The following is a 25,848-nucleotide window of genomic DNA, read 5'->3' as shown; positions in this document are numbered from 1 at the left end:
GTACCTTGACAAAGACGTCAACAGGTAGGAATCTCCAAGATTCCACAAGTCTTTTGATGACAAAACTGGTTTTACTGATTTATTCTCATTCTCTTTCTCTCTCCACACACACACACTTACATGCTTGTTTCCATTTATTTTATATGTAGATATTTAAAATATGTAGTATAAATCTAACTAAATGAAAATATTTATCCTGAATAATGGTTTAGTAGTTTTCTCATTACTAGTTAGGTTCTAATGAAGCAGTTCTTACTACTTAATGCTCTTTTTAAGTGGTGAATACATGTACTTGACTGCTCCTGTAAGATTCTGTTGCTAAAGTCACTGTTTTCTGTTGTTAAAGGTTCTGTGGTTAAAGATTCTAGTGTTCACTGGTGTTTCTCACATTGGTAGAGGGGACAGCTGGCCACACATGGGGTCTGTAGAGACCTCTGGGGCGCTAGAAAGCTCTGTGGCGGTGATGTTGGTAGACAGAGAAACACCCAGACCCACAAAGGCTTGAATGCCTTCAGATTCCCCTTTCCAGCCTTTAATATCTTTTAGTGACAAGAAATAGGTTAGAGCAAGAGGTCTTGAGTGTGTAAATATGAGGGAAAGGGGAAAAGGGTGAAAAGTGATATGAGGAACTCATAAAGAGATGCAAGCCATTTGACATAAAAGCCCTTCAGAACTGCTGGGCTAGACCTGATGATCAACTTGCCACGCTCAGTGTTATTGTATCATGTTTATAAGTTGATGCCTGAGATTTAATTTTATTTAATTTTTATTTTTAAATTTTAAAAAATTACTTTTTTTGGCTGCATCGGGTCTTAGTTGCAGGATCTTTCATAGCAGCGCGTGGGCTCTTTGTTGAGGCGCGGCGGGCTTAGCTGCCCCACGGCATGTGGGATTTGAGTTCCCCGAACAGGGGTCGAACCCATGCCCCCTGCACTGGGAGCGCCGAGTTTTATCCACTGGACCACCGGGGAAGTCCTGATGCCTGAAGTTTTAAATGCAACAAGACATATGGTGTTCCTTAATGTGGTAGTTTATTACTTTGTAATGAAGTGAAAAGTTACATATCAATATAACATTCACAGCAATTTTATAGAGGCTTTCCCCCCCCCTATAATCAGTCTGATATTGGCAGAGTTGATCTTCCAGGTATGTATATATAGCTGGTGACAGAGCTGCAACTCAATCAAGCTGGGTCTATTTTGGAAGACATGACATTGGAGAGATTCTTTAGTCTTTCCTATCTCCCTGATTACATACTAATTATCGTACAGCTGGTTGTAAATATACATACATACATTTTATTTTCTTGCCAGCTGTATATCTATGAGCATGACCTTTGGACCAGATTGCCTAGGTCTGAACATTAGCTTTATCACTAACTGTGTGACCCTGACCAAGATATCTAACTTATCTTTGCCTCAGATTCCTTACCTGTAAAGGTGATAATAATGCAGATTTCATAGGATGCTGAGAGGATTACATGAACTAGTACAAGTACAATCCTTAGAACAGTGCCTGCCACACAGTATGTACTCAGTAAGCATTAGCTGGGCTTCCCTGGTGGCGCAGTGGTTAAGAATCCGCCTGCCAATGCAGGGGACACGGGTTTGAGCCCTGGTCCGGGAAGATCCCACATGCCGCGGAGCAACTAAGCCCGTGCGCCACAACTACTGAGCCTGCGCTCTAGAGCCTACGAGCCACCACTACTGAAGCCCACGTGCCTAGAGCCCGTGCTCCGCAGCAAGGGAAGCCACCGCAATGAGAAGCCCGCGCACTGCAAGGAAGAGTAGCCCCACTCGCTGCAACTAGAGAAAGCCCACATGCAGCAACGAAGACCCAACACAGCCAAAAATAAATAAATAAAATAAATAAATTTATAAATAAATAATAAATTTAAAAAATTTTAAAATGCTTAAAAAAAAATAAGCGTTAGCTATTCTTAGTATTGGCTTGTATCCTGTCTCCTCTTACATTGCTATGTCTTTTTGCCTTGTAACTCTAGCCAGTGTATAAGTGTAATAATTATCGTTAACTAAACTATAACTTGACTTCTGAAAATGTAAACAAGGAAAAAAATTCTCTAAATTTGGATAGGTTCAAATTTGTTTCCTTAGTCCTGCTGTTATACTATAACATGGAAACTATTAAAACGACGCAGATCCTTCTTAAAACATCCAGTTTGAATTGTTTCTAGAGCAATGATGATAAAGGTAAATGAAGAATGCATACTTTTCCATGATGTCCCTCATTTTGAGGAAAAACAACAGATTTCTGAGATGGCTGCTTGAGTAGCAGTGGCACTCGCTTTAGCTATAGGGCATGAGTTTTCTTGGTCCAAAAATAATGGACATTCGAGTCATAAGCTTTGCCTTTATTGGCATAACTTTTATTCCAGTGGGACAGTAATAAGAGAAGGTCCAAAGTGGTGCTTTGTATTTGCTATTTCCTGTCCTGAAGCACTCCTTCCTTGAAGACACAGAAATTTCTAAATCAAGCACTATATGCCAGTGGCTTTAAAGATGTCCACCAAGTGAAGGCTCTAATTTTGCATAGAACTCTGTTGTCCAGAAGAACAAATGTGCAGGAGCACGTGGCCCTGGAGAAGAGAATCTGCCTCTGGAGATACTCCCCACAGAATAGCAGGAAACGAGAGCTACATCCATTCCCGGCAGGGCAGCTTGCTGTGGCAATCTAGAGCTGCTTCTTGGGTCCCAGCCTTCCCTAAGTGAAAGAAGGGATCTGTACTGAAACACTAAAAGAAACGACAAGTGAGTTTGGAAATTTTCTGTTGACAGGCTGGTGGCAAGAAGCTCTGAGCCACGTGTGCGACGCGTCTGGGATTCAAGGACACCTGATTTAAGCACAGAGCTTTCTGACAGCGGTGCTGGTTCTTGCCCTTCTGACTTCCTGAAAAGCCAAAGCCCTGGAGAGGCTGGGATGGTGGTACAAGCGGGTGATGAGCTTTTAGATCAGTAATACATCTGTGAACATGGGAGCCTATGATGACCGCAAACGGTCAGCCGCTGGCAGCTGGGGTGCAGGAAACTGGGGGAAATCTCTACTCAGCAGAAGAAGTACAATAGCCTTCTTGTGTGACTGACTGAGAGCTTCATTTCAGAAAGGTTTATGATAACATTGAGATTGCGACTAATAGCAGCAAAATCAAAGAAACTGAGATCAAGTGAAGAACCTTTACTATACTGCGACTTGATTCTTAACTCACCCTGAACTGCCTAGATCATCACCACCACCAAGACGTTTTCTCTACATCTTACTCAGTTAGATACAGACCCAGTGGTTAATGCAGACTAGATTTGCTCATTTATTTTGTCATAATTCAACCTTCTTAGACTTGAGAAATATTTGCGAAGGACAAGCTATAGAATAGATATCATTAGCACTTTTAATCTTTTTAGCTGGAAACTGTGCCACAGCCCTTGGAACACAGAGTGTTTGAAGGAGCATAAATTACATTTATGTATAAAATTAAACTGTGATTTTCTGGCTAATGAAAGACTGTTTATATTATTGCAAGCAGGGTTTCAGGAAGTGATATTTTTGTGCCTGCTTAATTTTTAAATATTAAGTCAATGAGAAGTGCTAAATCAAATTTTTATAGTTTTGTGCCTAAACTTTAACCTGTTCAATTTCACAGACCTGTGATTGACCCTTTCTTTGATCTTTTAATTGGTAATATAAAATTCACAAGGTTTATTTTTAGACCTCCATGCTTAAATGTCCCTTGGCTGGTATTAGTTAATTAATTTAGTTTCCTTTATTTTGGAATTTTAAAGCATTGGAACAGGAGTGAGCTAAAATTTACTACCTACAAAAAGGGTTTGTTAGCAAACTAACACTATAAACATCCTAAGGGGAAATGTTTAGCATATATACAAGAAACTTATTTTCTAAGCATTTCAGAAGCTCCCATTTATGTAAAACATTTAATATGTTGGGTAGTATTTATAACTATTCATTAAAGTATAGCTAGAGACTTTGATACAATATCCTGACAAGTACTTAATAAATTTGGTATGACAGAATACTTTGAATTTTAAAATATTAAGACCATTGTTTTTATATTTATTTTACTATTCAATATTTTTATTCATTCTTTTCCCCCGTTAGTCCAATTAACAAGACTGCTGATCGGGCATGAAACATATGAAGAGGAGCGAAGCAAGCATTCTTCCACTTAATCATTGACAACTGATTTCTCTGTTCATTTTTACAGATTTAGACATCTTTTCCTTTTTCTTCCTATCGCCTACTCCTAAGCCTTTCACAGCGTTTATGCCAGGAAAGTGGGGATGAGGAGAAAGCCAGGTGGATCCTATCATCTGGTAAAAGGAAGACGACACAGGTAGGTAAATAGGAAGAAGCACCTGAAAAGAATTTTAATTTTTTAAGCCAAATGAAGAAGCGCCGATGAGCTGAAATATCGTCGTTTTGTTTGGGTCAATTTTGATAAATCAGTTACTAAGTGAAGGGAATCCCTATTTTTGTCAATGATTTTTGTCCTCTGTTTGATGACTTGAACTCAAAAGCCTTGGTTATTTTCTACATCTTCCTCTTTTTCATCACCCATACACAGTTTGTCCATTCTCTGCCTTCCTTTATTTTATTGGCTGATTACCTTCATGACTTGCCAGACTATTTTAGGTACCTAGCATCTCGCGGTTTCACGTAACAGCTTTCTAACTGATCTTCAAGTCATCCTGGACACTGATACCAGATTCACCTTCCTAAAAGGCCACTTTGAGGTGCTGCTATCTTGTTCAAGATCGGACAACGGTTCCCTACTGTCTCTGTTACGCTGTAGGACAGAAGAGTAAGTCCTTAGCGCAATCAAGGCCCTGAGCATTCTGACCCTAACCTGCCTTTCTACCTGTGTCTCTCCTTATTACCAACATGGTAATTCTGGTATTATCAAAATTGTAACTTTGAAGTGGAACGGGTTCCTCTTAGATCACGTCCCGCTCACCTCTTCTGAGCGAGTAACTTGACTTACTCTATATTCTTTCGTTACCGAGTCCAAGCTCGCTCTGCTTGCCGCATGACAGGGTCATAAATCGGAGACGAGGTGTTGAGGCAGGGATACCACTTATTTGGAAAGCCGGCAGACCAAGAAGTTGGCAGACTACAGTCTCAAAATAACCATCTTCTCGGGCTTTGGATGCCAGTTTCTTTTATAGCACAGAGAGGGGGAGGAGATAAGGAAGTAAAGTAAAAAGGCCACGAGTTTTGGAAATATCCCCTGGAATGGCCAGCCTCGGGGAGGGCATGTGTTAATGTCTTCTTTCTTGCAGCCATCCACAGGTGGACAGGGTCTGGATGCTTCCCTGAACAAAGGCACTTTGGCTTAACATTCAGGCAGAGGGGCGGGGTTCCCTGAGGCAGGCCATTCTGCACAGACAGGATCCTTTTAGTGAACAAAAGCAGCGGGAAGCAAGGGTTAAAGTAAAAGAAACAGATCCAGCATGGAGTCAGACGGGGCTCTTCCCTGTTTCGCTGTCTTCATGACTGCCCTCCTTTCTCCCGGTTGTTCTGTGTACGCAGACTTCATCTCAGAGCTGTGTCGAACATCAACCTTCCAGGAAACCTCCCATCCACGCTCCCATCTCCCAGTGATCTCTTCCTGCACAGACTTACTCTTGCGGTACAGGCCACGGATGTGATTAAGTGTCAAGGAATGACACTGACGATGTGATTTAGTCCATTACACGCACATCTTGCTTCCCCTACTAGACTGGGAGTTCTGAGAGCATGGACTTTGTCTCACACTACAATTTGTCCGAGAGGTTCTGAGAGCATGGACTTTGTCTCACACTACAATTTGTCCGAGAGCCTAGCACGGGGTAAGTGACCAGTTAACGCTGACTTAATAAAGACGAATATCAAGTTAAGACACAAACCAGTGTATCTTACACGCGTGGTGCATAAAGGAAACGCAAGCACCCACATGTAGCCAGGATACTGTACAGGGGAGATAATGCACAGAGGAGAACCATGAGAGAGGGGTTACAATGGGTATCACTGCCAAACAGCATGAGTTAGTCCATAATGAGTTATTTTATGAAGTATTGTTGATAAAAAAGGTAGCTCTAACCTCATAGATTTTTTTCCAGAGAGATGATAGTTCTAGGTAATTTGGCAAATGACTGTGAAATAAATCTAGCTTTTGCACACCCAGGGCATTAGCCCATAGAAACCTGGCCGTTTGGACAGATGAAAACTGGCTGTGTGGTATAGTGCAAAGAACACACTTTTTAGAGGCATTCAAATCTCTGCTCCCCGTTTCTTAGTTACGTATCGTGGGGAAGATACGTAACCTCCTTGAGCCTCTGTCGGTTCCTGTGTAACCCGGAAGGGCCGGCACGTGGGTCTGCAGCACCGTGTACCTGGCGCCGGGCCTGGCAGGCAACAGGCCGGCTTGTTAAAAGGTGGCTGCTTTGGTGGGCTTTCTGCATTGCCTCCAGTGTTTCTGCACTTAGTTGGTGCACACACTAGGTTGTCTTCTTTTCTCCACAGTTACTGAGAAGGCAAGGCCAGAAAAAGTTTGATATTCTGCTGTGGTTTCTAAAAGCAGAGCTTTGCAGGCTCAGAAGTCTGGAGAAATTCCGCGTTAGTTTTTGCATGCGGCTGGGCTATTAGCTGGTAGCAGAAGATCAATAGGGGAGCTTAGGAAAAGGTCTTAGGACCAGGCCTGGTCATACCGATATGTGACAGCTACACATCTTTCAGCAGAACTTTTTTTATTTCCTAGTTGTCAATCTCTACACAACAGTTTAACTGAGTCATGTGGATTTATTCATCTCAAGGACTTCACATAAATTATCCTAATTTTTCTATCTAATATCATTTTATTAGTTATTTTAATGGCCAAACTAGATTTAGCGTACCCAATATGTCTTGCTTTTTTTGGCTAGCTTTACTTGCAAACATATTTCCCCCCGCCTTTTTTTTTTTGCTGTCCTGAGGAAAGTTTTTCAGTCATAAGTGTCCATATATTATACAAGCTTGCCCTGTACCTTCTCAGCTAAGCGTACAGAGCAAAAAGAATCTGGAAAACTTTTGAGCCTATATATTTGCTTCGACTATATTCATTCTTAGCCTCGAGGAAAGTCTTTTTTTCCATGATAATGTCAGTGGAGACACTACTTATTAAAACTTAAATCTAGTTATTTCTCTCAACTTAGGAAAACATAAATGGGTTTTAAACACACAGTTTAAACTACAGCAGCAATGAATTTACCAGGAAGTCAATAAAGCTTAAAATTTAGGGCCCCTTCACTTGTATGGGTTCCTTCCAAGACCAATGAGGGCCCTGGCAGCGTATTCAGGCGATCTTATGTTTTGAAAAATTTGCCAAAGTAAACTATTGTTAGATTCTTTTTCTTAAACAGAATCCCCCAAATTGAATAAGCTTTGGGCCCAATAAAGCAGGATCTGCCCTGGCTATTGGTCAAACTCAACTCTCCGTAAACTCTCCCAGCTGTGCTTCAAATGTTCTGTTCTATACGGCTCAGAGTCAGTAACTGAAATTTACAGATTTTGTTGTTGTTGTTAAACAGAGATGTTCATTATACTAATTTTTTTGTGACAGAATTTACTTTGTTAGCCAACTTGAAAATATAAGTTATATTGCACAATAGGAGTTGCAATATGTTGTATAATAGTAGTTCATTTGAGTAGTTTCCATTCCTTAGATGTTCTGTGATACTGAGTTTCCTCTCTCATGATGAAATGTTCTTAGAAAACAATGTCAGATAGTCACATTGAAAAGTAAAAAGGACATTCAAAAATATACAATAACTTTTAAGCAAGATGCTTACCTATGTCTAAAATCTTTATTTCTTGGTGGAAGCAGACAAAAAAAGGCGGAGAAAAAAGCACAGTTAGAAAAGGTTTCTATATCATGAGTTGAATACTGAGATTTTAATTATTTTATGGAAAATTGCTAACTTAAGCAGAAATAACACTGGAAATGAATTTTGTAGGTCAAGGTGTATCAAATAATTTACAGAATAGGATGATTTTGATAATCACACTTAAACGAACAATGCAAAAACAGCAATTTTTGTTACTTTAACTACTGGCATTATGGTTGATGTGTTAACCCAACTTGAAGATCCGATATTCTAGCTGAAAGTTAGAGGCTTAGTTGGTTTACTATTATGTCCCAATATTGTAGGAAAATATTTTACGCCTTAATTTCAACCCATGTGAAACAAAAGAGTGACAACCTATATCATAAGGTTATTCTAAAGATAACGAAAGGGATTTAAAAATCATAGTTCTAGCGTATTGGAGCATAGAGAATTCACTGGAATCAGTGAGACATTTTATACACGGGTGACTTCATACTCTTTTATGCATCTATGGTACAATATATACGTGTTGGGCTCTTCTTACCTTTAACCACGAACTTAACTGCTTTCTAAGGAGAACTGTAAACACTGGAAAGGTATGTTTAAGTAAATGAATCAGTACATTAGAGTCAACAGTTTTTAAACAAAGGCACGTCCAGCTTTGATCAAACCCCGAGCTAGGGAGAGACATGACATACCTCAGTTCCAAGACGCTCGTCACGTTCCCGGAAGGGCGCACCCGCCGCACGTAGTTGAAGTCCCCCACGTACAGACTGCCGTCGATCCCGCAGGCTAACGCCACCGGGGCCAGGAGCTTATTCCCGTCGGCTGGGCCATTGCAGCTCGGGCACGAAATGCTGCGCCTGCGGCCGTTGCCCATGACGCTGCTGACGACAGGCGGCTGCCGGGAGATGAACTGATTTTCCCCGCTCCCCTTGTACAGTATACCTGTAAGAGGGAAAGCGCGTTTTTCTTAAGAGAGATGAAAAGCGAACATGTTCACTCTAGAAACCACAATTCGCTGCCTTTTCGATTTGGACTGGAAACACTGCCTTCTAAAGTTCTTTTGGAAAGAACTCCATCCCGTTACCTCGTGTAAGATGCTATACGGCAAGATACATAGGATACATCAAAAAATGCCGTCTGTTATGGGTTTAAAGAATGTCTGGTGGGAGAAACAAAGGACTAACAAGAAAACTTAAAAACCCAAATTCTCAACATCAGTGCTTCTCAAACTTGGCTACTCATTGGAACTGGCAGGGGAGCTGTGAAAACTACCGATGCTGGGCTCTCACCCTGAGGGATGCTGATTGAATTGATCTGGGTGCAGCCTTGGCACTGAGATTTTTTAAAACTCTCCAGATGCTCTTAATGTGCAACTGAGTTTGAGAACCATCTCTACACAATGTTCTTTAGGGAACTGCAAGTTTGCCTAATTGTTAAATGATGTTGAAAACATTCTATATTAATCCAACTAATAAAAATGGGCACCGTAAATATGAATTTCTTCTTTATGAGTGTATGACTTATTTTTAAAAAGTTAAATACACTTTATGGGAAACAAAGGTAGGAAATACATATCAAACCTCCAACATACTACTATACTGTTAAAGAGTATTCTTCTTGCTTATACTTCAGCCTGATATCAGAATGCATGTACATGCAACTATTCAAAATTTCAGACATTACAAAATTGGGAAGGGCAGTTTATTATTTAAAGTGAATTCTGGGACCTCCCTGGTGGCGCAGTGGTTAAGAATCCACCTGCCAATGCAGGGGACACAGGTTCAATACCTGGTCCGAGAAAATTCCACATGCCGCGGAGCAACTAAGCCCGTGCGCCACAACTACTGAGCCCGTGCGCCACAACTACTGAGGCTGAGCACCACAACTACTGAAGCCCATGTGCCTAGAGCCCGTGATCCGCCACAAGAGAAGCCACTGCAATGAGAAGCCCGCGCACCGCAACGAAGAGTAGCCCCCGCTCGCCGCAACTAGAGAAAGCCTGCGCACAGCAACAAAGACCCAATGCAGCCAAAAGTAAATAAATAAATAAAAATTAAAAAAAAAAAAAAAAAGTGAATTCTGCTTTTAGACATGAAAGTGCCAATAAATTTAAGAAGACCAAATGCCAGTCTGCTCCATTTTGGTCTGCAATGAAAATCTGAGAGAAAATTCCAAATAAACATTTTCATAGTTAGAAACTGGATTTGAGTGGAGATTCTAATTTTATTCATTTACCATTTTTACACATAGATCACTGGCTCCATTTTGCTCTGATGTAACTGGATGGTCGGCTGTTATCATGCCATACACATTCAAGATCCTTCTCAATGTGTTATTCTCTGTAAACACCGGTTGTTTATACTTTTTAACAGATATACTGTTAAAAGAATCAATCCCATGAAAGTACAAACAGGAAACTTGAGAAAGTGTTTTTTCCTCCCACTTCGGAATAATTTTAAAGTGAAGAAGAAAGCAGAATAATTATGTTCCTCTTATAGCTCAGCACATTTTAGGTGAATTCTGGGATTACTTTTTTAATGCTTTGCTATTTGGGTGATGTAATAATCACAGCCAATTTACATAAAGAAATCAGGACTGATAAAACAGGTTTATTCAAATTTAGGGAAAATCATCTAAATAAGGCTGGATCATAACAACAGATGAAAGGCATTTTGCCTTGAATATTCAAAGAATACATTAACGAGCCCTAGATCTTTCTTTCTGTGATTACGCTTTTTGACAATTACGGGACTATAATTTCCTAGAAGAGCCAGTTCTGCAGTTTTCGTCAGGACAGTCCCACAAAGTCGGCCTACGGCTCTACTGCATCTGACTTATTCGTTCATTTCTTAGAGCGATCGGTCTTTCATGATTCTCCTCTATTATGACAGAATAGAAAGATGAACATTAGAGTATTTATTTCCATGTTCCGGGGTGCCTGCACAAACACCTGTCACTGTCTACATTTTTGTCTTCTCTTCTCCCTTAATATATTTCCATAGCTCATCCACCTGGTCGTGACTGCAAATCACTTTGTTTACTCAATTAGACACACGTCACTTTGAAAAGCCACTACTTGTCAAACTGCTCTTGGATAAAATCTGAAATCACAGTCAGTTCACTCTGTGAATTAGGTTAGCTTGCATTTTAAAATAATATCTATTTTATAATTTATAACCATTTTTTTGGAGGACGGAATTTGGCGTGGCCCAGTTTTTACATCTGACCTGATATCTTAATAAAAATTAACTATACATTATTCTCTGGTAGACTGTATGTATTTTTATTATATATATCCACACACAGAATATCTATGCGTTTCTTAATCCTCCTGAATATGACACTGAGCGTTGAGTATCAGAGGTATGGTCTTTCCTGAAGTTCTTTGCTTGTAGTCTTCTTACTGGTTCATAATCTCTTGGGTGAAATCCTGTGGCTAACTGGTTATGAACTTTACCCTATGTTCTCATAATAACTAAAATGCATGTGGAGAGGTTTTTCCTCCCGTTTTGTTGGTAAAGAACTTCTCGAGGAATACAGCAGTATGTCAAACCATGTGAAATACAACTGTAGAGAATTTAATTAAGAGCCGCTACTAGCATGGCAGGCACACGGCTTTGCATGTTGAGAGACCGTGGTTAGACCTCGTGCGACTGGCGTAACAGGCTTCAGTCACTGCTGATGGCCAGACAGCCTATGAAGCATCCTCTGGGGTTGGGACGCCCCACTTTTCCAAAGCAGGTGCCGTACGTGGCACTAGTTATCGGCTCTGCTCCCAGCCTTCTGAGGTGCGAAGTGAACTAAACCTGATGTCCAGGACACAGCCGGAAAGGAAGGAGAGCTTAGCACCGCTATGAACTAGGAAAGGTGTGAAGGGTCTTTCTGTTTTGTCTTTTTCTTACTACTGGTTCGCTCAGCACGATTCTCTTCGGGAGGTGAGGCAGCAGCATTTTCAAGCACTGGCTCGGAAACTGCTGTGGAGTTAGCACGTTTGGAAAGTTTGAAATGTATCCTCTCCAACTCCAACACAGTTTTTTTTTTTTTTTTTTTTTTTTTTTTTTTTTTTTTACAACAAGAATCAATATCAAAGCAACATTAGTCTGAAAAAGTGGCCATTAATCATAGTTAAATATTTAGTTGTATTGCATGCTCAATTCAACATTCTGAACCTCAGACACCTCTGCTAAGACAAAAGCTAGATCATTTTGACAAGTCTGTGAAATCTTCTTCTCTGGCTATTCATAAGAGAAGAGCAGAGAGTTACTAGCATGGTATGGTTCAGGATAGGAGGTGAGAGCAAGTTACCTTAGGATTCTGTCTTTCTAGCAAAGCACCTATACATTATCTGAGATGTAGCCAGCATGTGGGTAAAATGTTAGAAACACAGCGAAGACAACAGCATTTGTTTAATGTAAATAATATTCTTTGTGAGATGAAGCTGGTCACATTTTGCAAGTAATTTATCTCTTTTGGTTTCTGAGATCTGACATGTTTTTTCAGAACATATTTACTTACAAGGTCTACAACACATAATACTCTTGATCCTTGCTTTTTTTTCTAGATTAGTTGCAAAGTCAAATGACAGTACATGTAACCCAATTTGAGTGGGAGAAGTTTTTTCCCTCAAATACAATCTAAGAAGAACTGAAAAATAATCTAGATACTGAGAACAGACTAATTATTTAAGGATTAAGATCTATTAGAAACATTTTGGTAAAGTCACTTGGTATTTTATTTTTTCTTTACTTAAAAAAAATCCCCCTCCCTTCATTCTTCGTAAACCTCCCCAAAGCACTTTGGATCAACTCACTGACTTCCTGGGAAAACTATGTTGGTGATGAGCTTGTGAACATTGTGAAGTGTATTATGTAGTCCCCACTTCAGGCTTTTATAGTCTTTGAAAATACACTTTTTTCCCCCTACTAATTCTGACCCTACAGCATGCATGGGATAAAATGTTGCTGCAATTTAATCAATTTGAAGGTGAGTAATATTATCTGTGAACAAGATCTTACCATTCTGAACGTCCAACACATGATGTTTATTTAATGTCCAACCGCCCATGTTGGAAGCATCTAATTCGTAGCCTTGCAATATGGCAGTCCTTTTCTCCCACAAAGTCAGGTCCAAACACGACTCATATTCATATCCAACCGACACTAGAATCAAAACAAATGACAGTTCATCTTCCCAACCACAGGCAGAAATGGAATTGATTTTATTATTTTGATAAAACCGCTTTTTTCACTGATGTGCTCTGAGACTGTATTTCCACTTATTTGTGAGCAGAGTCTATTTTTATATGAGAAGATTTGATCATATAAAAGGTGTTTTTCTAAAAAATGATCTCCAAATATTATTTTTGTACTGACTTAATAGAAAACTAGTGTTTTTTCCCACACCACTTTTTCACAAGGGGTTCACAGCACAAAATGAAGTTCAGATCAGGCAACTGGGTAAATCATTAGAGCCGATAAATCAGCCCAAAATGCTGCTCAGATGATAACTAAAAATAACGTTTGCTATCTGAATAATTAGGGATGTTTAGTTTCCAACAGTATTAAGTTATGGAAAATATTTATAATAAGTAAGGTTCAATATAGCAAAAAAGACAGCCAGGTTATGACACCATATTCATATGTTATCAGGAATGAACAATAAAACTAGCAGTAAATTAATATGAACAAATTACAAATGGAAAACTTCAGAGTTCACAATGAAACATGGGTTTTAAAATTTAGAACAAAGTGAAGGGAGAAGTGGCAGTTATCTGACTGATTTGAACTAATTCCAGTCCAAATTATATATTAATTTCAGAATAAAATGTCTACTATATTTTCAGGTAACAGCTAATAGAACAAAACACATGTTTTCCTTTAGTTTCTGACGTTCTGAGACTGAGCTTGGAGCTACGCTATGCGTACCTCAACAGGTTTCTGAGCCTGAGCTTGGAGCTACGCTATGCGTACCTCAACAGGTCAAACTGTGATTGCATTGTCCAGCCATGCAGTGAAACTAGTCTGATGTTTTAAGAATATCATTCCGCTGAATTGACTATTTCTTCCAGTCAGAAGAGCTGAAATAATTTTTGGACACAAATGTTGTCTGATGTCATGTTAAAATGTCATTATGAGTTGAAACTACACTAGCTGTTAGATACTGAAAATATTTAAAAAAAGGATAAGGAAAGCTAACGAAATAAAGTTATAAAGGAAAGAAAGAAACGAAAAAAGGAAGCGACACAATAAGGAAAAAAACATGAAAAAAAGGATATGGCAGCCTGAAATCTCATTCAGAACATTCTTCTAAGATATAATTTCAGCCAGAAAAATGGATACTTTCTCCTTTTCATCATATGGAATACATTCCTTTTCCCCATGGTAGATCTAAACCAACCAGCTTATAACTTTCCTAGGCAACCTTACTGCCTTCCTCTCTACTTATCCATGGATTTTCACGCGTTACAATGCATTTTATGTTAGTTCTGACTTCAAGACAATGTTTTCGGTTCAGAATATATATTTACATGGGACTTACCAACAGCTTCAGATAGACCATAGACCTTTTGATTATAAGCATCTGTTTTATCCCATATAAAAGTATAGGCCAAGTTCGGTGAGGCAGGAAACCACTTTTGAAAGAGTCTTCCTACTACAGCTACCATCAGATGAACCTTCATTAAATTAAACGGGATAACGGACTGGGTCATGGTGATCTTAAGTACTGACTTATATCCGGCAGCTCTGGAACTCAGGTAGGAAAGTTTCAAATCTGTTCCTGGAATTGTGGTTTCTTCATGGAGTACCTAGGGTTGAAGAAAGCAGAAGCTTCAAACGGTGATCATGTATGACTATGAGGTAAAATGCATTTAAAAGAACGGAGCAGAGCAACTAAAATAAGACCCTAAAGAGTCACTATTCATAAATACGCATTTGAGATATTATCTTATTCAATCATTAAAAATAACTCCTCTGCCAGCCCAATTTTTCTTCTCCTAAAAGCTTCTTGGCATTTATTCTGAGTTAATCACAGCTCAGGTGCTACTCCTCATACAGGAAATACTGTGACTGATCCATCAGGCTGACATGCAGTGACTCGTTAGTTTACAGTCACTGTGGATTCTCACTCACCCATCTTTCACGCCTACGGCCCTGAAGAATTAGAGCAGACATTTGTAAGATGGTTAGCTCAGCACAGGGATGTGGTCCAGGCCAAAGATCTGGCCCACGCCAGCTGGCTCATTTAGGGATTAAACCTACGCCTAAAGGTAGGAATGATAGCAAAACAGACCAGTTCATTTGGGTTAAATTGTAGCAAATTCCATATTCATGTTGGAAGGTAACAGCACATACTCATAATTAGTTAAACACTGAGCTTCGACTCACCACTGATTTTTGATATGATGGTACACGAACTAATATTTTCAAGTTGCGTAAATTTTCCCCCAGAGAACAACTAATGTGTTGTTGAATGCACGCAAAAGACATTCCATATATACTTTTTGAATTGAAACGAGTGTAAAAAGTTAATATAATTACCTGCATAAGAATCACCTGCTTTACAAATTTAAAAAATCATATTCTTAACCCCACAATGTACGCATCGCTGTGACTTGATCAACGAATGCCAACAAATTTATCCTGACATATGCAAAATATATTATGCCAAAACATTATTTAAATATTTTGAAAAATTTATGTTACATTGTATATAAAATCTATCCAAACAATTCAGATTCTACTTACTAGCGACGCTCCTATTAGTTTGGTTAATAATAACAGCTCTTCCTAGGCTTACGACATCTATTGTAAAGTGCAAGACTATCTGTGTTTAAGAACCTACCCCAGGGCTTCCCTGGTGGCGCAGTGGTTGAGAATCTGCCTGCTAATGCAGGGGACACGGGTTCGAGCCCTGGTCTGGGAAGATCCCACATGCCGCGGAGCAACTGGGCCCGTGAGCCACAACTACTGAGCCTGCGCGTCTGGAGCCTGTGCTCTGCAACAAGAGTGGCCGCGATAGTGAGAGGCCCGCGCACCGCGATGAAGAGTGGCCCCCGCTTGCCGAAACTAGAGAAAGCCCTCGCACAGAAACGAAGACCCAGCACAGCCATAAATATAAATAAATAAATAAATAAGAACCTACCCCAGGAACTCACCACTTTCTCTACTAAGAATTAAATAGCATTCTCAAAGGTTGCCTCATACTGCTCCATGAATATTCATTATTCAGACTTAAAGGACTACTTTTTCGCTTAGAAAAACCTTAGAATAGTGATTCGGTGTTCAGTAGTGTTTCTCCCCCTTCCAGTTCCTCTCACATGAAACGGTTAGGAATGATGTACATCTGTCATACAATTTTTTTTTTAATTAATTTATTTTATTTATTTATTTTTGGCTGCGTTGGGTCTTCGTTGCTGTGAGCGGGCTTTCTCTAGTTGCAGTGAGCGGGGGCTGCTCTTCGTTGCGGTGGGTGGGCTTCTCATTGCAGTGGCTTCTCTTGTTGCGGAGCACGGGCTCTAGGCGCACGGGCTTCAGTAGTTGTGGCACGCAGGCTCAGTAGTTGTGGCTCGTGGGCTCAGTAGTTGTGGCTCATGGGCTCTAGAGCGCAGGCTCAGTAGTTGTGGCTCACGGACCCAGTTGCTCCGTGGCATGTGGGATCTTCCCAGACCAGGGCTCAAACCCGTGTCCCCTGCATTGGCAGGTGGACTCCCAACCACTGCATCACCAGGGAAGCCCTGTCATACAAATTTTAATAACTTAAGTAGAACCCATGCTACTGAGGGTGTAGCTGTCACTTTCAATATAAACAATCACACAGTTGGAAGCAGCACAAAAGAAGGAGCTAAATAAACTTCCATTCGGCCTGTGAGTCAGTGTTGGCATGAAGAGGGATGTGATGCAATCTAGCAGATGAAGAAGGCATTGCTATGCTGTAATAGACACATCAATTTATTACAGCTGGCATTTTCCTTACCAACCATGCTGACTGAATTCAGACACAGACTGTCTTAGGCAAAATAGTTTATGAAGATACAGAAACTTTCTAGAGGTCTATTAGACTCAGGGAAACCCTTACATTTAAGATTGACAGTACTTTTGAGGGACTGTAGGGTACAGGGTGAATCGTCTGAACAGAACTTACTGTTCTATATCATTGGGGTGAAATACCAGGGGGTTAGTCTGAAAAATAGATTTTGTGACTCTTGAATGGTCCTGAAAATATAAGTGATTGAAACCTCAGGCATATAATTTACTTCCTCTTAATTTATTTCCAAAATAATTTCACATAAATTTGATAGGTTTTCCATAGGTAAGGCAGTCTTTCATGAATATGTATTTCTGTGGTCTTCTAGGAGTTACTTCTGTATTTCAAAATATCGTGTGTTATTCCTAATTTTAATAACTGATGACTGTCTTTGTCATCATTAGCCTACTTCCCTGGAACAAATATCTGCAATTTAGTTCATTAAAACGTGTTTCTCCTAGGTAATTTAATTTGATCATATTTTTTGCATTAGTGGGAAAAGTAAATCCAGCCTGAGTGGAAAAACCAACCATTAAGCCGATTTTTGCCAGCTGCATGATCTGTAAGCTCCACCCTTGACTTGGTTAAACACGCGGAAACTACGTCCTCACAGTTCTACCTTCCAAATCTGTCTAATCCATTCCCTCTTCTTCATTTCCACAACCGTTATGATTGGTGGGCCCTCTGCCTCGGGGTGCTGGATCTGTATGGAAGTACAGTGAATACTATTCTGTTCACTGATCTGTCTCCTTCTGTTATTTTATGCATTTTGTCACTTGAGTTAGCATTAGAGAAATGCTGAAAAATCTACATTGGTCCCCTGGTTCAAGGTATCCATTGTATGGTATTTCTGGGCCATTCATAATCTGGCCCCAGTCTTTCCCCTGAGTGTCCTGCACCTTTAAATTGCTCACCAGTCTTTATACAACAGCCTTTGTTGTTACCACCATGCTGTTGCTCACACATTTTCTTCTATCTGGAATATCCTTTCCCCCCTTTGAAGACCAGCCTCTTCAGTGATGCTTTCCTTGGCTTCCTTAGGAACTGACCTCTCTTTTGAACTTCCATAGTTCTTCATTCAAATCTTTATCCCATGTAGAATGGCTTACAATAATCATTAAGCAGCAAAATATTGAGAGTAATGACCATGTACAGTAGCACTTGGTACAATGTCAGTTAGGAGGTCAGGTACAGGCACTAAAATCTTTTTCCAATGAATGAATACATGAGCAAAGACATTATCAGCTGTTGAGCTTAAGCTGTTTTCCCATTTGGCTACAATTAATACACAGATACAGATATAGCTTGAGGAAGAAGTATTTTTAGTAGATCTTTAAGGAATAACTAGATATCCTACTATAGAAATACCTATTCTTGTACATAAACACACCACATTCTATATGTCATTCTATAGCATTATTTAGGACAGCACTGGAATTCTGTAATCCTGTAGAAACATTCTTTGGAAACCCCATGATCTGAAAATGGTTTATATAAAAGCAACACCTGCTAGAATATTCTACCTGTGTCTCGGGAATAATGGGACTGTCTTCAGGAGACGATCTAAAAAAGGTGGATAAAGGTGACGACACAATGATAGGATTCGGCCTCACGAAGCCACTTAGATCACAGCTGGGAATGTCATTCTCCTCTTTCTTCATGACTAGGGTATCCATCACATAAAAGACATTCCATGGAATCCACACAGTATGATACTGAGTGAGGAACGGGGATCGTTCAAATACCAAAGTTAGAGAAGCCCCGCCATTCGCCACCAAGTCAAACCTAAGAAAAAACAAGACATGCTTAGTGAATTATCTGGATCTCATATAACTCCAGGCACTCACCTTCTCAGATCAATATGCTTTATAAAGAAAAACTTCTTCTCCCAACGTTTATATGAAATAGTTTCAAATCTACAGGAATATTGAAAGAATTATACAATGACCATCATACGCCCTTAACTTATATTTACTAATTTATTAACATTTTTCCAAATTTGCTTTATCTATCTACCTACCTACTCCTTTTCCAGAACCATCTGAGCTTAAGCTGTAGATATTACAAAATCTCACTTTCAAGTATTTCAACATGAATCTTCTAAGATGAAGAACATTCTCCTATAAAACCACAACACTATTATTATGCCTTAGGAAATGAAATCAACTTTTAAAGACCTATATGAGTATATAACTTTAAATTTCTGCCACCACGTACTGTCACAGATTTCTGGAGTCTAAAAGTTGTTGCATTTCCATATTAGAAGGGACAATAAAACATGCTGGGTGATACAAGCATACCTAGTTTTTATACTTAAAATACTTCAACCAGAGACAGGGTGTTGGGATTAACTTACATTCCATCCTGGCGGGTAATAGTATATCCATATTCTGGGTAATGGAAAAATGAGACATTCACTCCAATAAGTGGCGTTCCATCAGCAGTTAGTACTTGGCCTCTGATGACGGATGCAAGGCTGTGGGAAAAGTAGAAGAACTAGAATGAACATTTGTCTTTTCAGGCCAACATTATCATGATGTAGAGATAATTCAATCTAAGGATAAAATAACACTATCGCATGCACTTGTATTCACAGAAACCAGACTTGAAATACTCCCAAGACAATGTTCCTTCTAATTCATTGTAATCCACATTCTCGAAATGTATGGTGTTTACCCTGGGTTTTAATTCATTGCAATCTGGATTTTGGAGAGTTATCAAGACCAATAATTTAGAGATGAATTTTTAAAATTATAAGCTGCGCTTTTTTCATGTCATATACCTGGTGCTTGCATGAAGGAAAGTATACTTTCCAATTAATTCCAAGGCAATTGGGAAATCTACAGGGACCAAAAAGTACAAGATTTAAGGGGGCAATAAGGAACATTTGTGAAACAACTTTTCTAATTGCATTAATGCTATTAAACTGCTGCAGAACCAGGAGTTCTGGTGTAAACCATCTTCTTTTGCTCAGTGAGACACAAGACACCTGCTTTCACTTACTGGTTTATTTTCCGGTCATTACTGCTCTGCAAAGCACCAGTCCAACAGCTTATGCAATCTTACTGCCATGCCATTAGCAGTTCCGTTACATTATTTCATAATTTATCTTATTTAGTGAGCTCAGCTTAAAAAAAAGTGCACTTCTGTTTTGCCTTTTGGGGTCTTTTCATTGCTTCTTTTGAAACATTTCCAACTGTGCTAACAAAAATCAACTAGTTAAATGAAGATTTATTGACTCCTTAATGGGATGTCCTGTTATGTTTCAGGTACTGAAATTGACAAAGTATGGGAACTATGTCAAAGATGCTTGAAATGAGAAGTTTGGTGAAGGATGTGCCGAAGGAGGAGAAACTGCCTTTTAAAGAAAGCACTTTCCTCAAATTCACGGTCATCAGCATTTCATATAAAGGGCTTCTCACTGATGATAATATCACTACAAGTCTATGTATGTAAGGAAAAGCTGCATTAACCTCTTATTGAAAGGACTGTCTCCGGGTATGACATGGGTGCTATCAGATCCTATGAGAAAACTGATTCGGTCATAGAAGGGTTTGGCAGCTTGCTGAGATGGTGACTGTAAGCTTTGGCTAATGATATCCTGGGGATCAGGCAATCCGCGACAGTAGGGCTGATTTTGGCAGGAGCTCTGTAAACAGCAGTCAGGATCCATGCAGTCAATGAGTCCATCTGTGGATAGAAATGTAAACCAGTAAGAGAATTCCTCTTTTTCTGCCGTGATGTAGAGTACGTTTTGTTTGTTGACTGGCTTTTTTCACATCAAATGATTCGCTCCCCCTATCTGATAGTAATTTCTAGGAGGCATACTTTTTGAAACCAAATGAAATACAATACCCTGCAGTTGCTTTCATAGACAGTAAATGTTTGGATTGGAGATGGCTGAAAAAAAATCATATAATATTGATTCTGAGTAAAAAATAAAAAAATGACTGTTTCAGAACAATCTATCACATGCAGACCTCGTTTTATTGCTCTTCACAGATATTCAGTTTTTTACAAATCGGAGGTCTGTGGCGACCCTGTGTGGAGCAAGTCTATCGGCACCATTTTCCCAGCAGCATTTGCTCACTTCGTGTCTCTATTACATTTTTGTATTTCTCGCGATACTCCACTTTTGCATTATTATTATATTTGTATGGTGACCTGTGATCACAACGGTGGACTTAATTGATAAATACTGTGTGTGTTCAGACTGCTCCACTAACCGGCTGTTCCCCCATCTAAAATTTGGGAAAAGGTCAGAACATGAAAGTCCGTGAAATACATATACAGAGTAACATATAATGAATGAGATTAGCCAACCACCTTTCAAGGAAATCATTTTCCCAAGGATGGTAAAGTGTGTTCCATATAAAATTAAGGCATTTCTCATATTTTAAACAGGAACTTGAGCTCTTAATACACGTCCTTTAAAATGCAGATGTTAATAAAAATGTGGCTAATGTAAATAAGCCATAATATTGGAAATGATAAGAAACCTATCACTAAAAATTGACCTACACTGTTGGTGACATACAAGAGTAATGGATAGAATCTTCCAGAGCATTCTCCAGGAATATCAGAAGGAAACTACATTCAATGGCCTGTGTAAGGATTTTGTTTGAAACATTTAAACCATCCCATTAGCAGATAAGGGTCAGGTTATGATGGTTGATGACATTATCCTTTAAGGTCATTTTTCAGTGACCAGTTGATACATGAATTTTGATCTGCTTGGCAATTTCATTTCTCAGTATAGATTAATAAAAACATTAGTTTCTGAAGACTTTAATTACCTTTGGGAGAACAGACAAAAAATCATTATAAAATCTTCACACCTAAGTTTTAGGTCTTGGTGTGACCCTATTATGGCAAACTCAGCTGAAAATATCTAGTTGACCTATATATTTTATTTACACAAGTGTTTTGAAATAACTTTTATTTTTTAAAAAAACACACTAGTCATTTTTTTCTTTTTGCTTTAGGCTACTCTTATTAATAGAACATAAGCTTGCCCATTCATTATCTGACAGCAAACTGAGACAAAAGAAAACAGACTAAATTGAATTATATTGCCCCGTCTAGAATTAGGTCAACAACACAGATAAGGTAAGAAGCAGGAGATGAGGGCCCTGGCTCCCACCTGAAGAATGTTGTCAACACTTGCGGTTTCTCCTAACACTCATTTCCCTTCTCTGTGCAACAGCTCTGAACTTTCACTTGGGTATCTAGTTCTCCTCTACTCTCAGTCTATGTGCATATTTCCCTTTGTGCTTGGTTCAGAAACGTACATGTGACCTAACTTGTCAAACCAGATTGAATTTCAGGAACTATCTAAAAAGCAATCCTGTCCCATCAGCTCCCATCCCCCCAGGCTTGGAGCTGTAAGGCTGTGAGGCCAGGGTTGCTGCACCCCTCTTGCTGCCACTACAGCAGAAGCCGTCTGGGAACGGACCCATCCCAGAAGAGGCAAAGTCAAGAGCCGGAGACCTAAGACAACAGTTCATAGTGACATCTTTGGGGCTTTTGCAATAAGCTGAACCTGACCTGGGCTTTTCAGTTCTAGAAGCCAAAGCATTGCCTTCTTCCTTAAGCCTGTTTGGGATGGCCTTTCTGTCACTTGAAACTGAAAGAGATGTAGTTTATCCAGAGACATTAACTAAAACTCTCACTATTTCCCTTATAGTTGAAAAAAAAGGCTTAATACATAAATATTGGAATTAAATGTATGGTGTTGGACTCTTTTTACATTACTATTTTAACTTTTTGACACCATAATTTGACATGAAAATGTATGAGTCAGAATTTCTGATAAGCAGATCTTATTACATAGTTTCTTCATTATAGCTACATTTTCATGTAGATGTCTGTTATATTTCTAAAAATGGGTTGTTAATTACTTGAAACTGTATATTTATTCTTTGACAAAAATTTAAAATCATGTTTAAAAAGGTCAAATGAAACAGCTTTGAAATTTCATAGAAATTTATCAAAATATTGCTTTCTTAGCCAAAAGGCCACAAAGATGAAAAATGTCTAAATATTCCTCAATATTTCTAGTAGAAGAAAGATGAAACTATGATAGAGGCTTATTTTTCGAGAGGATATGTTATAATAATGCAATATATTGCATTTTTCTCCATCTGTCTCAAAGAAATAGGAGCATAGTTATGAAGACTCAGATTTTTTAAATCGTAGATGGTTGACCTATTGCCCCTAAATCATTTTTAGCTTCAAAAAAACAATTTAAAAAAACCCTTTCAGTAACAATTCATGATCATATGTTGAGACTTCATGAGGAATCTTTAATCTGTTTTATGATCTATCTAAGAGCTCTGACTCCATGGATTTAGAATGGGGTGTGCATACGCTCAGGAGAGTAATTCCACACAAATACTTTATATTCTTATAGGTTTTTCCCTTACGTTCGTTTTTTAGCATAAGTAGAAACTACTTAATAGTGAAAGTACTTCCAAACATTATATTTTATCTCCATTAGTCTGGTAAATTAAGGGTTAAATTCCCCTCCCACTTCGTCCCCCATAATATCCCCACAGTGTCTTCCTTTAGGCACTATATATGCTACAGTTGGCCAAAGAGGAATGCTCAAATCTCGTCATTCATCTTTGTTAGTTCATAAAAAGCAAACGTGCATCTGGCATGTAGTCTGCAGGTCATAAAACTGCATGAGATTGACACCTTCTGAACTAATCAGCTGGGAATGCATTTTTACAAGCCTCTCTGCTAACATCAATCAGAGAAAGAATCTCATTTTCAGCAGCCGAGATGCAGGGACACAAGGTCTGTTATCTTTCTGCAGAGTTTATCACTAACTTGCCCAAGCAAGTGACGGATGGTTATGAATCTGGCTTCCTATAACTCAAGAAAACATTTTTCATTCCTTGTCTATACTCACGTGGCTAGGGCTATCTAGTACAACTAAGCTGATAACCCACTTGCCCAAATGTATACGGTAGTAAAAGTGACTTTGTGGAAGAGCGTCTCAAAATCATCAACGTTCCATTTTAGTCTCAGGAATATTAGGTCGGCTTAAATTGAGATTGGTGTGGAAGCCATAGCTAATAGAATTAATCGTAAAAAAATCTAAAGAAAATCAGAACTGTTCAAAACCCACTGAATAACAACTCCGATGATCAGTTAAGCGCCCCTCTTTCTCCCGGTTAGGCTTTGCAATGTAAGTGGTACTGTGATATAGACAATCTAGAGTATGCTTCCTTCCACTTAATCCTCAATGGTATTGCTCTGTTATCATTTCAAAACATGTTCTCATCTTTCTTAACCCTTTCATTGGTTTGTAACAGTGGCTGGCAGACTTAGTTCGTAAATTAAGGGCCAGATAAAAAATACTTCAGACTTTGTGGACCATACAGTCCCTGCTACAAGTACTTAACTCTGCCTTTAGAGCACTAAAGCAGCCAGAGACAATATGTAAATGAGTGGGTGTGACTGTGTCTCAATAAAACTTTATTTACAAAAACAAGCTTTGGCCCAGGGGTAATAGTTTGCCAACCTCTAGTCTTGCTTTAAAGTTTCTACCCTGCCCTATTTCCTTATAGTCTTTAAATCATTCTTGATTTTTTTTCTGGCAAGTTTAATGCCTATTTTGCTAGATAATTAAAATGTCTGACTCCATCTTTTCCTAGTTTACCCTCTCTGCTGGCTTTGATCTGCTTCTGTCTTTTAAGCAGCTATGGATATTTTAACTTGTTTTTTAAAAACTTGACATACTGACTGGATAAAAAGTCATGAATTTCCTTTGAATGAATTTTCATCTTTACTCAAAAGATAATTAATTAATGCCCACTGCCCTTCCCCACAGTATTTGGAAGGACCACCCCCCCCCCCGGCCTTCAAGTTGGAGGTAGAGGTAGAAATTCTCATGCAGTATTTTATCTGTGGATTTTAGAATTTTCAAAGTGTACGGGTATACCTTTTGTTGTTCTTTTAAGTCACCATTCTGTACCATGCATGAAATTCATTTATTTATTACTGAATTGGGATCATGTTTGGTTTTCTGTATCTTCTTGGTTTGTCTACAGCAGAGCTTTCTTGGTGGCTTTATTCTCTCTAGGTTCACAACATTTCAAGGCTAATGACTCCAGGCTGATCATTCTCCTGAACTCCAAATCCACAACCGGTCTTCTAGATATTTCCACTTGGATATTACACAGGCATTGAAAACTTAACACGTCTAAAACACAACAAATATGATCGTCTCTGAACACTCGCTTCCTCTGCATTTCCTATTTCAAGGAATGGTTCCACCATCCACTCACCCAGTTTCTCAAAGCAGAAACCTGAACGTCAACCTTGATTCCTCTTCTCCCTTTTTCTCTGCACCTAATCAATGACCAGATCCTCCTTTTCTCCACCCCAAACATCTCCTGAATCAGTCTATTTCTTTCCATTTCACTGAAACAACCCTTAGGACCACCATGGTCATTTCTTGACAAGATCTCAACAAGGGCTTGGTTTCCCAGGCCCCAGTCTTGTCCTAGCTATTCATTCTCAACACTTAAATCTGAGTAATCTTCGTAGAAATCAAATGTGGTTATTTCACTTCTCCAGCTAAAATACTTCCTTTAATTGGTCCCTGCTGCTTTCTGAGTAGTTAGAACTCCTTAACATAGCTTCCAAGACCTTTGTGATTATTATTTCCTCTGCTGGGAGACTTCTCACCTGCTCTCTTATCCCCCTCCCCAATTCCTTTAGCAATCAGCTCAGACAATGGTCTCACGAAGTTCCCTGAGGGCCAATCTAGTTCACTGTTACAGCACCAGAATCCAGGACGTATACTTCTTGGCACCAAGTACGCATACAATAATTTTGCTGAATGAAGTGAAGAATCAATTCAGTTCCTAGAGATTATGAGATCTAAACAGGTCAAAATGAGGTCTTAAAAGCACAGCAGGGCTTCCCTGGTGGC

General features: G+C 39.2%; 1 protein-coding gene across 8 annotated transcripts in view; it reads right to left on the bottom strand.

The window, feature by feature from the left end:
• TENM3 (teneurin transmembrane protein 3) overlaps positions 1–25,848 on the bottom strand; it is a 608,889-nt gene that overhangs the window by 44,792 nt on the left and 538,249 nt on the right. For 6 of the 8 annotated variants that reach the window (XM_057537184.1, XM_057537189.1, XM_057537185.1 and 3 more), the window contains 7 exons: positions 20,375–20,591; positions 19,258–19,377; positions 18,425–18,686; positions 14,415–14,682; positions 12,893–13,036; positions 8,570–8,819; positions 7,836–7,856 (listed from right to left, as the gene is read on the bottom strand). In XM_057537184.1, coding sequence (XP_057393167.1) covers positions 7,836–7,856; positions 8,570–8,819; positions 12,893–13,036; positions 14,415–14,682; positions 18,425–18,686; positions 19,258–19,377; positions 20,375–20,591 — 1,282 coding nt within the window. The remainder of the gene's footprint in view (positions 1–7,835; positions 7,857–8,569; positions 8,820–12,892; positions 13,037–14,414; positions 14,683–18,424; positions 18,687–19,257; positions 19,378–20,374; positions 20,592–25,848) is intronic. The other 2 variants (XM_057537187.1, XM_057537188.1) reach the window with 1 other exon arrangement.

The sequence above is a fragment of the Balaenoptera acutorostrata genome, chromosome 21 (genome assembly GCF_949987535.1).
Source record: "Balaenoptera acutorostrata chromosome 21, mBalAcu1.1, whole genome shotgun sequence".
Classification (NCBI taxonomy): Eukaryota; Metazoa; Chordata; class Mammalia; order Artiodactyla; family Balaenopteridae; genus Balaenoptera; species Balaenoptera acutorostrata.
This window is presented reverse-complemented; position numbering and strand designations above follow the sequence as displayed.